Source organism: Myotis nattereri (genome assembly GCF_964212035.1).
Source record: "Myotis nattereri genome assembly, chromosome: 15".
In the NCBI taxonomy this organism is placed as follows: domain Eukaryota; kingdom Metazoa; phylum Chordata; class Mammalia; order Chiroptera; family Vespertilionidae; genus Myotis; species Myotis nattereri.
In genome coordinates, this window is record NC_138090.1 from 53,110,170 (window position 1) to 53,125,218 (window position 15,049).

The window sequence follows — 15,049 nt, forward strand, 5'->3', positions numbered from 1 at the left end:
TTCACTTTAGTAGCCTTTTTCAGGGTCCCCTCCCCCCCCCCCCATGACAATTTAGGCTTCTCCCAGAGTTCCTCTCTCCTAGTTGGTGATGCCCAGCCTCACACTGTACCAGCTTCTGAAAAAACCTTTCTGTTATTAAAAAGTGCTTCAGGCCCTGACCAGTTTGGCTCAGTGGCTACAGCATTGGCCCGTGTTCTGAAGGGTCCCAGGTTCGATTCTGGTCAAGGGCATGTACCTTGGTTGCGGGCACATCCCCAGTAGTGGGTGTGCAGGAGGCAGCTGATGGATGTTTCTAACTCTCTAACCCTCTCCCTTCCTCTCTGTAAAAAAAATCAATAAAATATATCTATTTTTAAAAAGCGCTTCAGGCCAACTATTTTCTGGCCAGAGCTCTCCGTGGGTGTCCCTTGAACAGGTGTGTGATGCTGTCTCTTTCTAGGAGCTCCTCCTGCGCTGCTCTGCTGCCACCTGAGGTCCTAATGGATCCTTTGGGAACGTTTTGCGTGTGCGCAGGAAATACAAAGTGGAGAATACACTTCTCTGCCCAGCCCGCTGAAAGCAACTGAGCTCGCACCATGTTGGCATCACGAAGCTCTCAAAATGTACCCGTTTTCCGCAAGAGTCCAAGTGCCCGTAAAGGAGATTGTTAGGTTAGGTGGCTCCGGAGGCGGCGAAGGAAATAAAGAGAGTTGATCAGAAAAGCAAGCAAGGAAGGAAGGAAAGTTTATGCTGCGTCCCCGGGAGACCCACGTACCCCCAAGGACAGGGCACGTGGATTCACGCCAACAGGGAGGGGGGCGCTTTTTTTATACCGCGGTTGGGTGAGGGGCGGGGACATGAGCTGAGGTATTCAGCTGAGGAAGTTTCAGCTGCAGGGGGTCAGCAAGGTATTCAGAAAGGGGTCAGTATCTGCGTAGGGGTCGTGGAGAAGCCAGTGTCTGTGTCTGGCATGCTGATCTGTTAGAAATGCCAGGGGGAGTCCATTATCTCGTCACATGTCTGCATGTATGCGATCCTGGGCTCTCTCCGACCTAACAGAGATCATTTCAGCAGCTTCTCACCTGTCCGCCATCCCTGGCTACGTGCATGAAATTCGCCGCGGTAGCATCTGTACGGCAGTCAGGCGTCCCGACATGGCGGCCCCCATGGGCTACCGCAGCGTGGGCGCGGACATATTGCCCCTGAATGCACTGAAAACGTACGGCAAAGCGTAAGCCTCGTTTCTTCAAAAGCCTGAGACCCTCCTCGGCCACCGTAGAGGGAGCGGGGCGCGTGCCGAAGTTGAAAGGGTTCGCGCTGTTTGTGCTGTAATGCGGCGTTTGAGGGAAAACGCAGGTGAGTACACGGAAGTGTTTGCGTCACAGTAGGAATTTGGTTTCTCTCAGGTGACGGGTGGGCGCGGCGTTGTGCGGAGCGTGGAATCATCACGGGGACGGAGGGGGAGGGTAGGAGCGGCGGGAGGACGTAGCCGAGGGGAGCCCCGTAGGACCGGGATGTGAGGTATTTGAAGGGAAGCAGAGGCATCTGTCTGTGGTCGGGGTGCCCGCGGGGTCGGTGCCCAGATGAAGAGTCTGTAGAGGTGACGCCCTGGTCCTGACTGTGAGGCCATGGGGTGCTGCGGGTCACCCCACGTGTAAGAAGTGCCGGAGAGATTTGGGAAGATGGCGGTGTCAGGTTCAGGTTGGGGTTTAAAACGCGGGTCAGTGATGTTGAGGTCGGCGAGGGAGGTCAGCTCACGGCAGTGTCTCGCCCGGGTTTCTGATTAAAAAGGAAGTGTGGCCGAGGCCGGTTTGGCTCAGTGGATGGAGCGTCGGCCTGCGGACTGAGGGGTCCCGGGTTCGACTCCGGTCGGGGGCATGTGCCTGGGTTGCGGGCACATCCCCAGTGGGAGATGTGCAGGAGGCAGCTGACCGGTGTTTCTCTCTCATCGATGTTTCTGGCTCTCTGTCTCTCTCACTTCCTCTCTGTGGAAGGTCAATAGAATATATTGGAAAAAAAAATAAAAAAGGAAGTGTGGTCAGTGTGGTCCTGAGAAGCTTGTACGGGTGAAGTTTTGGAAGTGGAGGATCCCTGGTGTTTGTTGTAAGGTTAGGACCCGGGCTGCGGTTGGGACCAAAGGCATTGGTCCCGGAGTTCTATTTCCAGTCCTTCTGTGTGTTTTTATTTTTATTATTATTTATTTCTTTATTGATTTCAGGTGGTAGGAAGAGATTGATAGAAACATCAATGATGAGAGAGAATCATTGATCGGCTGCCTCTTGCACGCCCCCTACTGGGGAATGAGCCCGCAACCCAGGCATGTGCCCTTGGCTGGAATCAACCAGGGACCCTTCAGTCCTCAGGCCCACGCTCCATCCATTGAGCTAAACCGGCTAGGGCAGTCCATCTGTTTTTTGTTTTTTTTGTTGTTTTTTAAAAATATATATTTTTTTTTATAGAGAGGAAGGGAGAGGAATAGAGAGTTAGAAAAATTGATCAGCTGCCTCCTGCACGCCCCCCATTGGGGATGTGCCCGCCACCAAGGCACATGCCCTTGACCGGAATCGAACCAGGGACCCTTCAGTCTGCAGGCCGACGCTCCATCCACTGAGCCAAACCGGCTAGGGCAGTCCTGTTTTTTTAACCTTCAGTCCACTAATTGACTAACTGGAGACTCAGGGACTAAACCAGCAATGGCCAGCCTGTTTTGTCATGTATCCGTTATGGCACCTTTTGCCCTGCAAAGGCAGAATTGGGTCCTTGTGACAGACATTTGGTCTGCAAATTGGAAAATGTTAATCTATCCCTTTCAGCAAATGTTTGCCAACGCCTGCATCACCTCTTAGTATACAGCAAGGGACACTGTTGCTTATTTGCCTGATAGGCATTCATGTGTTTTTCTTTCCTAACAAAAACTCTATTATATTTTAGTTTCCATCCCTGTGGGAAGGTGACCCATATGCCAGTGTATTAGTAAGTCCAGGTCCATCTTAGTCAAACAAGGTGATTCCAGTTCCCATTGCTAGTGATTGAGTTACTGTGAAATGAGCTTAGATGCATTGTGTAGTTTTAACCAGCTATATACAGTGGGGCCTTGACTTATGAGTTCCCGACGAACGAGTTTTTTGAGATACGAGCTGCCTCTTGGCCGATTTTTTGCTTTAAGTTGAGAGCTAAAATTCGGGTTACGTACGAACCAGCTTCAGATACCCCCACCGCTAGTTGGCGCAGCGAACGTCACAGTGATTTGACATACGAGTAATTTGAGTAACGAGCTCCTTCACGGAAGGAATTAAACTCGAAAGTCAAAGCTCCACTGTATTTGAAAACCTGTTAGTCGTTACTGGGAGAGAGTTTTCTCCTTTAAATAACCAATTCTGTGAGTATGAAGGGGAGCATTTCCCACCCTAAAACATGCCTCTTTGCCTGGATATTGGTTATTTTAAGCTTGTTGGTTTGAGGAAACTGCAGCCCTGGGAGAAGCTCTGAAAACCTAGTAGAAGTTACCCCTTAAAAAGGCCATTTATATTTGTCAGAGCAATTTCATCTGTAAGGGTGTCTCCCTCACTATACCAAACCCCCCTAAACAATCAGTGGAGGAAGCAGGACTTATATCTGCACAACAACATTAAGCTGCTGCTTCTTCTTTTTTTTTATAGAAGACTTTAAATGCGTCCTTTACTGGGCTACAAAATATTGTTAAGATCAAAATAGCTTCCTGTTCCAATCTCTCATCTAAAAAGATTTAATTTAAATGTAGCTAGCCCTTGCTGGTTTGGCTTAGTGGATAGAGCATTGGACTGCGGACTGGAAGGTCCCGGATTTGATTCTGGTCAAGGGCACATGCTTGGATTGCCGGCTCCATTCCCAGTAGGAGGTGTGCAGGAGGCAGCAGATCAATGACACTCTCACTGATGTTTCTATCTCTCTCTCCCTCTCCCTTCCTTGCTGAAATCAATAAAAATATATTTAAAAAAAGAAAATGTAGCTAATATTACAAGGGATAAATTTCCTATAGCAAAACAAATGTTTAAAATATTTTGTTTAACTAGTAAACTTCAATTTTAGCAGCAGCAGTTTAAAAAATGCAAAGAAAATTCTCTAACTATAAATTACAAGAAAAAGAATATGTCTATGGGCTCTTTTGTTTTGCTTAGAACATAATTTGTCTTAGAATTTGGCTTGCAAACTTTAAAATCAACTATTAAAATGGGACACTACTTTTTCCGGTTAATTCCTTCCGGTGTATTTAGAAAGAAAAAAAGTGCTTCACGGGTAGCAGGTACAATGGGTGATTTGAGGAAGTGGTAAACTAAATTTACCTTTATTAGCATTCAAAGCCAAGACTGCAATGGAATGTGGGTACCCTTAGGCAAGTTCCAAGTCCATGAATGCCTTATGAGGATGTTTCCCTTCGGCAAAGCCTAGCACAGCCCTCCCGCATATTCATCTTTGGGGGCGTGGGGAAGGAGGAGAGCAATGGTGCCTGGGGTGCTGCTGTGTCTTTCTTCTTGATTCCTCCTCCTGGAACCACCAAACTCAGGCCCAGCTTAGCGTAATCTTTGTCCATGTACTTGAAGAGGGGCCAGTTGCAGACCTCTGACACTTGATCTTGGTCTTGCTGGTCATAGCCCTAAAGCAGCTGTTGAGCGCAGCACAGTCTTCACTCCCATTGAACCCTGGAATGCTGTAGCTCTCCCTGATGCATCTTTCTGCAGCCACATAGTCATTTCTGTGACGGTGAACTAAGACTTGAGCAATTGTTTTCTTATAACAAGTTGGATAATTCTCTCAATTTTCTTTTTCTTAAAATATATTTTATTGATTTTTTTACAGAGAGGAAGGAAGAGAGATAGTTAGAAAGATCGATGAGAGAGAAACATCGATCATCTGCCTCCTACACATCCCCCACTGGGGAAGTGCCCGCAACCCAGGTACATGGCCCTGACCGGAATCGAACCTGGGACCCTTCAGTCCGCAGGCGGACGCTCTATGCACTGAGCCAAACTGGTTTCGGCCTTTTTTTTTTTAAATATATTTTATTGATTTTTTACAGAGAGGAGGGGAGAGGGATAGAGAGTCAGAAACATCGATGAGAGAGAAACATCGATCAGCTGCCTCTTGCACGCCCCCTACTGGGGATGTGACCGCAACCAAGGTACACGCCCTTGACCAGAATTGAACCTGGGACCCTTGAGTCTGCAGGCTGACGCTCCGCTGAGCCAAACCGGTTAGGGCCTTTTTTTCTTTTTTAATGTATTTTTTATTGACTTCAGAGAGGAAGGAAAAGGGAGAGAGAGGTAGAAACATCCATCATGAGAGAGAATCATGGATTGGCTCCTCCTGCAAGTCCCCCACGGGGGATCGAGCCCACAACCTGAGCATGTGCCCCTGACTGGAATCGAACCTGGGGACCCTTCAGTTCGCAGGCTGACACTGTATCCACTCAGCCAAACCGGCAAGGGCTCAATTTTCTTATAAATATTTTTTTCTTTCTGAGAGTGCCGCCTCATCAAACCTGCGTCCTCGTACTAGCAGTCTGGAGACTTTTCCTAGTATTTCAACTGCCTGTCCTAGAGGTTCCTCATTTTCAAACACATTAGCTGTCTGTTGGTATAACTATACGTACAGCCTTTTCCGGGTTTACATTTCCTATAAGCTTTCCAGCGCGCTCCAAGGCCATGGCTGCTGTGTCGGGGGTGCTATTTTCCAGATACATCATGCTGGCTTTTTCTTTTTTTTTTTTTTTAAATATATTTTATTGATTTTTTACAGAGAAGAAGGGAGAGGGATAGAGAGTTAGAAACATCGATGAGAGAGAGAAATATCGATCAGCTGCCTCCTGCACGCCCCCCAGTGAGGATGTGCCCGCAACCAAGGTACATGCCCTTGACCGGAATCGAACCTGGGAACCTTGAGTCCGCAGGCCAATGCTCTATCCACTGAGCCACACCGGTTCGGCGATGCTGGCTTTTTCAATCAGCCGGACAGCCTGTGGGAGTTGCTGCATCTCCTTCAGCATCATGCCAGCTTGCTCATAAGCTTTAGCAGCATGGAAAAGAGCCTTGTTACTCTCATGGGCCACAGCTTCTCTCAGGCAGGCATGTTTTGCTTGGTCAAACTGTTTGGCATTTTTAAAAGCAAGAGCTGCTTCTCTATATTCATCAGCAGCACTGTTATAATCTGGCTTCCACTTTAAGAAACCAGTTTGCAGGTCTTTCTCAGCTTGGGCGATGTGCTCCAGCCCCTCGTTTATCTTCTGAGCCGCCATCTCCAGGGTCCCGCGGCTGACCAACATTAACTGTCTTTATTGTGCCTTTTCCAGTAACCTCTACAGCTGACTCTCCGCCCCCAACATGTTTGGACTTTAGGTAAAGGTTTTTCAGGTGGTGATGTTTGCCATTTTGGCCAATACTCCATTTTTCTGAGTGCTTCCCTGTATACAGGAGGTATTTTTTATTGTTTTCCTCTGTTAATCTGTTATATGGATTTAATTATTAGATCAGCCAAAGAACCTAGAAGAGAAGGAACAATTATTCTGCCCCTATAATGGCATTTCCCTCATCTTCTTTCACAATGCACCACTTAAATCCCACAGAATAAAGGAATACCTCCACATTTAGAACCTAAGGTGGTTTTTTTGTTTGTTTGTTTGTTTTTTTAAAATATATTTTATTGATTTTTTACAGAGAGGAAGGGAGAGAGATAGAGAGTTAGAAACATCGATGAGAGAGAAACATCGATCAGCTGCCTCCTGCACATCTCCTACCGGGGATGTGCCCGCAACCCAGGTACATGCCCCTGACCGGAATCGAACCTGGGACCTTTTAGTCCGCAAGCCGACGCTCTATCCACTGAGCCAAACCGGTTTCGGCCCTAAGGTTTTTATTGACCTGAAGAGTGAATATTTATTGGAGACCAACTAAAGGAGCGGTTCTCAACCTGTGGGTCGCGACCCCTTTGGCGGTCGAACGACCCTTTCACAGGGGTCACCTAAGACCATCCTGCATATCAGATATTTACATTACGATTCATAACAGTAGCAACATTACAGTTATGAAGTAGAAACGAAAATAATTTTATGGTTGGGTCACAACATGAGGAATTGTATTTATTTATTTATTTATTTTTTAAAATATATTTTATTGATTTTTTTTACAGAGAGGAAGGGAGAGAGATAGAGAGTTAGAAACATCGATGAGAGAGAAACATCGATTAGCTGCCTCCTGCACATCTCCCACTGGGGATATGCCCGTAACCAAGGCACACGCCCCCGACCGGAATCGAACCCGGGACCCCTCAGTCCGCAGACCAACGCTCTATCCACTGAGCCAAACCAGTTTTGGCTATTTATTTATTTTTAATAATATATATTTTTATTGACTTCAGAGAGGAAGGGAGAGGGAGAGATAGAAACAACAATGATGAGAAAGAAGCATTGATCGCTGGCTGCCTCCTGCACACCCCACTCTGGTGATGGAGTTTGCAACCTGGACATGTGCCCTGACCGGGAATGGAACCCTCACCTGGTTCATAGACTGACACTCAACCACGCTGGCTGGGCTAGGGCCCAGCTCTCAAGTAGGCACTCACTCTCAGGGTTGTGCGCTGTCCGGAGAGTGTCTCCTTAAATGTTGCACTCTCGTCCCAGCCCTGCTGCCATTAAAGGCCCCTCACAACCAGTCTGTATCCTCCTGACACGGTACATCTGGAAAGCGCCAGGACCATCACACTCTTTGCCTTTCCCCAAACTCACGCCCTCTCGGAAACAGCCTTTCTTCCCTGTCACCTACTTGGTCCTTTGAGACTCAGCTCAAGTGCCACTTCCTCCACGAAGGCCTCCCAGATCCTTCCGTCCTGTGTGAGCCCCTCCCGGCTTCACCTTGCCCACCCCCCTGGCTCAGCGCTGGGCGCACTAGAGATGCTGAATGAATGCCTGCTGAACACCATGTTTCTAGCATAATGGAGGGAACGATTAGAAGGCGGCTTCTGCACCTCTTCCTCTGCCCTGCCTGGTACCGACTGCATCAACCAATAACGTCTTCCCCGGGTGGCCGGAGGGTCAGCAACCACGTGAGGACAGCCCTTCCTCATTCTTTCTCTGGAGAGGATCGTCCACCCTTCTCTGCTGTCTCATTTACATTCCCACACTCTTGGGTTCCCCAGGGCAGGGCGTGAGCCTCCCGATCACACCAGAATCCAAGTCCTAGTCAGGGTTGGAAGGACCCCGAGAACTTGGGGGTGGCGCCCGGGCTTGCAGTGCGTTGGGGGCCTGAGTGAGCGGGGGTGTCCTCTGGGCCCGCCGCCCCCACCCGGAACCACTCAGGCTCCTGGAGGGCTCTTCCCAGCTGAGCTACGGTCTCCACGCCGCCCGGTGGCGCGGCTCGGGGCGGGAGCGGCTGCAGTGCTGGGATCCCGGTCCGCAGGCGGGCTCCGCTCCTCCCCGGGCTCCGCTCCTCCCCGGGCTCCGCTCCTCCCCGGGCTCCGCTCCTCCCCGGGCTCCGCTCCTCCCCGGCTGCCCGCGCCGGCCTGTGGCTGGGCCGCCAATCCATTGCTCCGCCGCCGCACGCCCACCTGCCCTGCAGGAAGGCGCCCACTGCTCCAGGGTGCTGCCGCCTCGGAGCAGGAGAGCAGGAATTGTATTTAAAGGGCCAGAAGGGCCCTAACCGGTTTGGCTCAGTGGATAGAGAGTCGGCCTGCGGACTCAAGGGTCCCGGGTTCGATTCTGGTCAAGGGCATGTACCTTGGTTGCGGGCACACCCCCAGTGGGGAGTGTGCAGGAGGCTCTCTCTCACTGATGTTTCTGACTCTCTATCCCTCTCCCTTCCTCTCTGTAAGAAATCAATAAAATATATTTTTTAAAAAAAGGGCCAGAAGGTTGAGAACCACTAAACTAAAGGGACACCGGGGATACTGTGGGCATTTTGTTAGCAATGGATCCCAGACGAAATGTATCACTCATTGAATTTTCACCTTAACCCACAGGTTCTGACTCATCAGACGCAATAGAATCACTTGAAGCAGGAAGGAGGTAGTTGCACAGTTGGGTAACAGAAATTTAGAGCAAACCCAAACACACCAAGTCAGAGCCTCCCCGTGGCCAACTCTTTTCAGAGAACAGAAGGAAATGAGGCCTATAAATATCACGATTGATATTTCCTTCGTTTCAGATTGAACCCACTGGAATTAATAATTATTCAAAGTGTGTATACATGTTTTGGGACACCCTGTATTGTATCTCAAATATACGAATGTGGTATTTCTAGGTAACAAGTGCATTTACGTTCACATTATAGAAACTCCTAATTGGATAAACACATGGATGACTGAATGCTCAGGTGTAAGATGCAATGTGGGGCAAAAGTAGCTTTGCAGTTGTTAGTATGTGAAACAGTTGATTATTGTTTATGAATTATTGTATTATTTTCTTTTTTCTTTTTTTAAAAGATATTTTATTGATTTTTTACAGAGAGGAAGGGAGAGGGATAGAGAGTTAGAAACATCGATCAGAGAAACATCGATCAGCTGCCTCCTGCACACTCCCCACTGGGGATGTGCCCACAACCAAGGTACATGCCCTTGACCGGAATCGAACCTGGGACCCTTGAGTCCGCAGGCCGATGCTCTATCCACTGAGCCAAACCGGTTAGGGCTATTGTATTATTTTCCATAGGAACAACTGTAAAACTACTTTTCTCCACCATGTATTTTACTAGGCATGTGATTATTCAACTGTATACTAAACTAAAACCTCACTGGCTATATAGGTGTAGCCTATAAAGTGAAAATGAGCAGAAAAACTAACATTTCTCCTATGTCATCTAAAGAACATCACGCCGTTACACAGCATGGAGTTGGTACAGGAACCCCTGACATTTCACGATGTGGCCGTGGACTTCACCTGGGAGGAGTGGCAGCTCCTAGGCCCCGAGCAGAAGGACCTGTACATGGATGTGATGTTGGAGACCTACAGCCACCTGGTGTCCGTGGGTGAGGACAGCTCCCGTGTGTCAGTCCAATGGGCCTCAGTCAGTGGCCTTTCCATTCTCAGCTTCTGAAAGCTCTGGCATGTCTGGCTTTCTGAAGTGGTAGATGAATCTTAGTCTTCTGTTTGGCCCCAGAGAGGAATATTCTCTCTTCTCCTGAGAGAATACCTTTACTGTCTAAGTGTGAAAATTGTTTTGTCCTTATTATATTCTATGGTCTTCACAGACCCCACGTCCTATTCAGTGTGTCTAAGGCTTCTATCATTCCCCATGAACAGGTCGTAAGGCCAGCAAACCTGACATACTTTCCAAGTTGGATCACGGAAAAGCACCATGGACAGTGGCAGGTGAACTCCTCTGTGGGACCCGTTCAGGTGAGTGAGAACCAGCGCAGGGGGGCTGTGGAAATCAATCACATTTTAGTCGCTCAGAGAAGGCGCTCAGAGGTGAAGGGATTTGAGGATAGGTGAGCAGTGCCTCAGTGTATGTCCTTCGCAGTGAGAGAGGGTAGAGCCCTTTCTGTTTGTAGGCGTTTAGAGAAAAATAGATCCCTTACTCTCTTCTGGGATTTGATCCCTCTTTATCTGCACCTTGAGTTGTGGTTGTATGGTTCTTTTTTTTTTAGAATTCTGAAACCTTTCCTTTAGTCTTTATATTCCTTCACCTCTTTTGCTATGGAAGTCCACTGTCCAAGGCCTCCATCCCAAGAGAAACTGTGGTCACTGTTTTCTGACCATTGCTCCTTTCTGCCCCTGGTGATACTGATTTCCCTTCCTAAGATTCATCCCATCTTGGATGCTCTGCCTCCAAAATTAATTGGTTCGTTGTGCCTTTGCTTTTCTTTTTATCTTAGTTTCGCCTATTCTTCACTCTGAGGGTCTTCGAAGGTTCTGGTTTCCATTTTGTCATCTGAACCACTAACCCTTCAAAGTTTTCTTCATTCTAATCAGCTAAGCTTCTTTTGTTCCCCTCACAAGACTCCCATAGTGCGACCTCCCCAATGTGATCCACCACAGACGCTATTCTGTGGAATTTACTCATCTCGATGGCAACTCTCGATGAGCTCCCAGGCACAGCAAGGAACTAGAATCATCGTCCCTCCTAGAGAACCCCTGAAAGCTTAGGTTCTCCTTCACGCCTGTGCACCTGCCCCCCTGGCCATCCAGCCACCACCTCAGTTATTCCTTACCCACAGCGCTCTCTTCTTTAAAGGAGTCTGCTGTTCACGGTGTGTTTTAACTAGAACATTTAGTTTAACTTGCATACAGTTTTAGCCTAAACCAGACCATAACTGTTGCCTACTTCAAATTAATTCCTTTGTGTATTTAATTCTGATCTCTCTTAACTGTTTGTCATAGATATTCCCACTGTATTTACCTCCTGAAATGTTTCCTTTTTCTTTCCATCATATTCCGTCAACATTAAGTCCCAGTTAACTGTTGCCTCTCACATGACATGAAATCCTCCAGTGATTTCTGTGATATAGTATATCTTGCTCATGCAGAGATTTACATCTTCTCTCCTAAACTCCACAGTATATTCCATACTTGAGATTGCTTCCTTGATTTATCCTTTTATAAAGTACTTTTTAAAAATTGGTTTTCTTTTTTTAAAATTAATTTCGGAGAGAAAGGGAGAGTGAGGGAGAGACAGAAACATAAAAGATGAAAGAGAGAATCATTGATTGGCTGCCTCCTGCATGCCACACACTGGGATGGAGCCCACAACCCGGGCATGTGCCCTGACCAGGAATCAAACTGTGGCCTACTGGTTCCTAGGTCACCCCTCACCCACTGAGCCACGCCAGCTAGGCTTATAAAGTACTTTTTTTTTTTTTTTTTTTTGAAATAACATTTTTATTCATTTCAGAGAGGAAGGGAGAGGGGGAGAGAGATAGAAACATTCATCATGAGAGAGAATCATGGATCGGCTGCCTCCTGCACACCCCACACTGGGGATGGAGCCTGCAACCTGGGCATGTGCCCTGACCGGGAATTGAACCCTGACCTCCCGGTTCATAGGTCCATGCTCAACCACTGAGCCATGCTGGCCGGGCTTATAAAGTACTTTTGATAGCCTGGTATATGCTGAAGGATAATAGATGTGAGAAAAGGCATACAAATACACCAAAAGCTCTCATTCTAAAAGGTGGAATCTTGAAATCAATAAAAATAAAAAAGTAAATTATAGGTATACGGGGTGAAAAGTGCTGGAATGAAATTTAGTCAGCATAATGGCTAGCGTTACTTCGTTGGGAAACAGAACACTTCTCTGAGATGTAGTTTTAGAGTCAGAAGTGCTGGAAGTTCTCTTCTCTGTCATCATCTTTCCTTGCTTCATGCCCACCCAGCACAATGAGTCCACAGTGAGTCCTGGCTTCTTCCAAAATGTAGCCTGATTTCCTTCACCTCTCTCCATTTCCGCTGCACCTTCCCACCCGTTTTCACAACCTGCAGGTGTTTCTTTCTTTTTTTTTTTTTCCAATTTTTTAAAATATATTTTATTGATTTTTTTACAGAGAGGAAGGGAGAGGGATAGAGAGTTAGAAACATCAGTGAGAGAGAAACATTGATCAGCTGCCTCCTGCACATCCCCCACTGGGGATATGCCGGCAACCAATGTACATGCCCTTGACTGGAATCAAACCTGGGACCCTTTAGTCCCTAGGCCGACGCTCTATCCACTGAGCCAAACCAGTCAGGGCTGCAGGTGTTTCTTGCATGTGTCTTTGCCCTTTAAGTGGCTTCACCAAACTGCAGTGTAAGCTCTGTGAACATCAGGACTGTGTTTGTGTGTCCCCAACCTAGGACCATGTTGGTATACAGTAGTCATCAGTGAGGAATGTGGAAGGAATGCCTCTCCAATTCAGATGAGGTGGCCCTCCCACCTGTGGTGTGATAGCCTGGTATATGCTGAAGGATAATAGAAGTGAGAAACAGTAAATGGTTTGTATTTCACAGTGTGCATATTTGGCAAGGCTAATAATATTCAGAAAGTAGCCAAAGTGTTTATTCAGTTTTACTTTTTTTTCATTACTTGTACTAATGAACAGGGAACATCAAACATGAAGTGTTAGTTACACTCAGTATAAAAGGCATCACACATCAAGGTATATTTTTCATTACCTTTCTTACAAATCAAGATGATGGGAAATTCATTTTCTTTACTAGATATCTGGAAACTTGATGACCATCTGCCAGAGCACATACAAAATGAAAGCATGGAGAATAGCCTAGAACAATGTCACAAAAATAAGTTATTTGAAAATTGTGACTATGAAATCAAGGAGCCTGGTGAACTTCCTGAAGATGGGAAATCTTTTTCCCACGTTAACAGTAAACAGTTTCAGACTGAAATGAAATTCCTGGAAAACCAAAAACTCGTCAACACTAAGTCCCAACTCATTAATTATAAGAAACCTCATAAAAGAGAGAAGGTTCACGTATGCAGTGAATGTGGGAAAGCCTTCACAAGGAAGTCTTTGCTCAGTGATCACAAGAATCTTCATACAGGGGAGAAGCCTCATCAATGTAGTCTGTGTGGGAAAAGCTTCTCCAGAAAGGTCACACTGAATGAACACCGGAGATCGCATACAGGAAAGAAACCTCATGCATGTACAGAGTGTGGCAAAGGCTTTCTCAAGAAGTCACAGCTCAACATACATTACAAAATACATACAGGAGAGAAACCCTTTGTATGCAGTGACTGTGGGAAACGCTTTATCCAGAAGGGCAACCTCATGGTACATGTACGAACTCATACAGGTGAGAAACCTTATATATGCAACGAATGTGGAAAAGGCTTCAGCCAGAAGACATCTCTCACAACACATCAGAGATTTCACACAGGAAAGACACCCTTTTTGTGCAGTGAATGTGGAAAATCCTATTCCCAGAAGACAGATCTCATTAAACATGAAAGAATTCACACAGGAGAAAAACCCTTTGAATGTAGTAACTGTGGGAAAACCTTTATCAGGAAGCCACAGCTCACTGTACATCAGAGAATTCATACAGGGGAGAGACCCTATGGTTGTGATGAATGTGGGAAAACTTTCAGAGCAAAATCAGTCCTCAAAGAACATCAGAAAATTCATTCAGTCAAGGTGGAACATCCTCGCTCAGAGAGTCCCAGCTCATCACAGACCAGTGTCGTCCTGCAGGAGAAAAACCTTGTTAATACAGTGACTCTGCAGGTGCCTTTTGTGGTCCCTCAGACAGTATTGAACATCAGTGGGCCTCTAGAAGACAGAAATGTAGTCATCGTGGGCCAGCCTGTGGCCAGATGTGCACCCTCAGGTGGATTTGCACAGGACAGAAACCTTATGAATACAGTGAGTGTGGTCTCGCCTTCAGTGAGCAATTATGTTTTATTTTATGTCACAGGAAACCAATAAGATAAAATCCAGAGATATTCTGTGTGCAACGATTTGATCAAAAATTTCTAGCTCAGCCCTACCCTGTTTGGCTCATTGGGTAGGGCATCAGCCAGCAGACTGAAGGGTCCTGGATTCAATTCCAGTAAAGGGCTTGATCCTCAGTAGGGGGCTTACAGGAGACAGCCAATCAATGATTCTCTCTCATCATTGATGTTTCTATCTCTCCCTCTCCCTCCCTCTCTGAAATAAAAAAATAAATAAATAAATAGCCCTAGCCGTTTTGGCTCAGTGAGTAGAGCGTCAGCCTGCGCACTGAAGGGTCCCAGGTTCGATTCCAGCCAAGGGCACGTGCCTGGGTTGTGGGCTCGATCCTCAGTGTGGGGCATGCAGAAGGCAGCCAATCAATGATTCTCTTTCATCATTGATGTTTCTCCCTTGCCCTTCTTCTCCAAAATCAATAAAGATATATATGTGACATTTCTATCTCAGCTCTGGCCCATGTGGTTCAGTTGGGCATCAGCTCATGCACCAAAAGGTTGCTGGTTCAATTCCTGGTCAGAGCACATGCCTGGGTTGTGGACTCAATCCTTGGTAAGAGGATGTGCCGGAGGCAGTTCTGCTCTCACTTTGATGTTTCTCTTTCTCCTTCTTCCTTCCTCTCTCAAAATCAAAAGTATTTTTAAAAAAATATAGCTGTAGCTCAGCC

General features: G+C 46.8%; 1 protein-coding gene and 1 pseudogene across 2 annotated transcripts; one reads left to right on the forward strand and one right to left on the reverse strand.

The window, feature by feature from the left end:
* The first annotated feature begins 1,257 nt into the window (after window positions 1-1,257).
* On the forward strand, window positions 1,258-14,824 carry LOC308530448 (uncharacterized protein). The gene is made up of 4 exons (XM_081107115.1): window positions 1,258-1,335; window positions 9,807-9,969; window positions 10,244-10,339; window positions 13,136-14,824. The coding sequence occupies exons 2-4, from the start codon at window positions 9,828-9,830 to the stop codon at window positions 14,359-14,361; spliced, it is 1,464 nt and encodes a 487-aa protein (XP_080963241.1). The 5' UTR covers window positions 1,258-1,335; window positions 9,807-9,827; the 3' UTR covers window positions 14,362-14,824.
* LOC308530683 (gamma-soluble NSF attachment protein-like) lies at window positions 4,376-6,250 on the reverse strand (annotated as a pseudogene). The gene is made up of 3 exons: window positions 5,931-6,250; window positions 5,445-5,702; window positions 4,376-4,767 (listed from the first exon to the last, which is right to left on the reverse strand). The product of its transcript is annotated as a gamma-soluble NSF attachment protein-like (transcript).
* Window positions 14,825-15,049: the final 225 nt, after the last annotated feature.

What these genes read in the sequence shown, in the direction of transcription:
- LOC308530448 (XM_081107115.1), top strand. Translation starts at nt 9,828, where the DNA reads ATGGAGTTGGTACAGGAACCCCTGACATTTCACGATGTGGCCGTGGAC. An exon ending in CAGCCACCTGGTGTCCGTGG is followed by an intron (nt 9,970 to 10,243) that starts GTGAGGACAGCT and finishes CCCCATGAACAG; the next exon opens with GTCGTAAGGCCAGCAAACCT. An exon ending in CCTCTGTGGGACCCGTTCAG is followed by an intron (nt 10,340 to 13,135) that starts GTGAGTGAGAAC and finishes TTTCTTTACTAG; the next exon opens with ATATCTGGAAACTTGATGAC.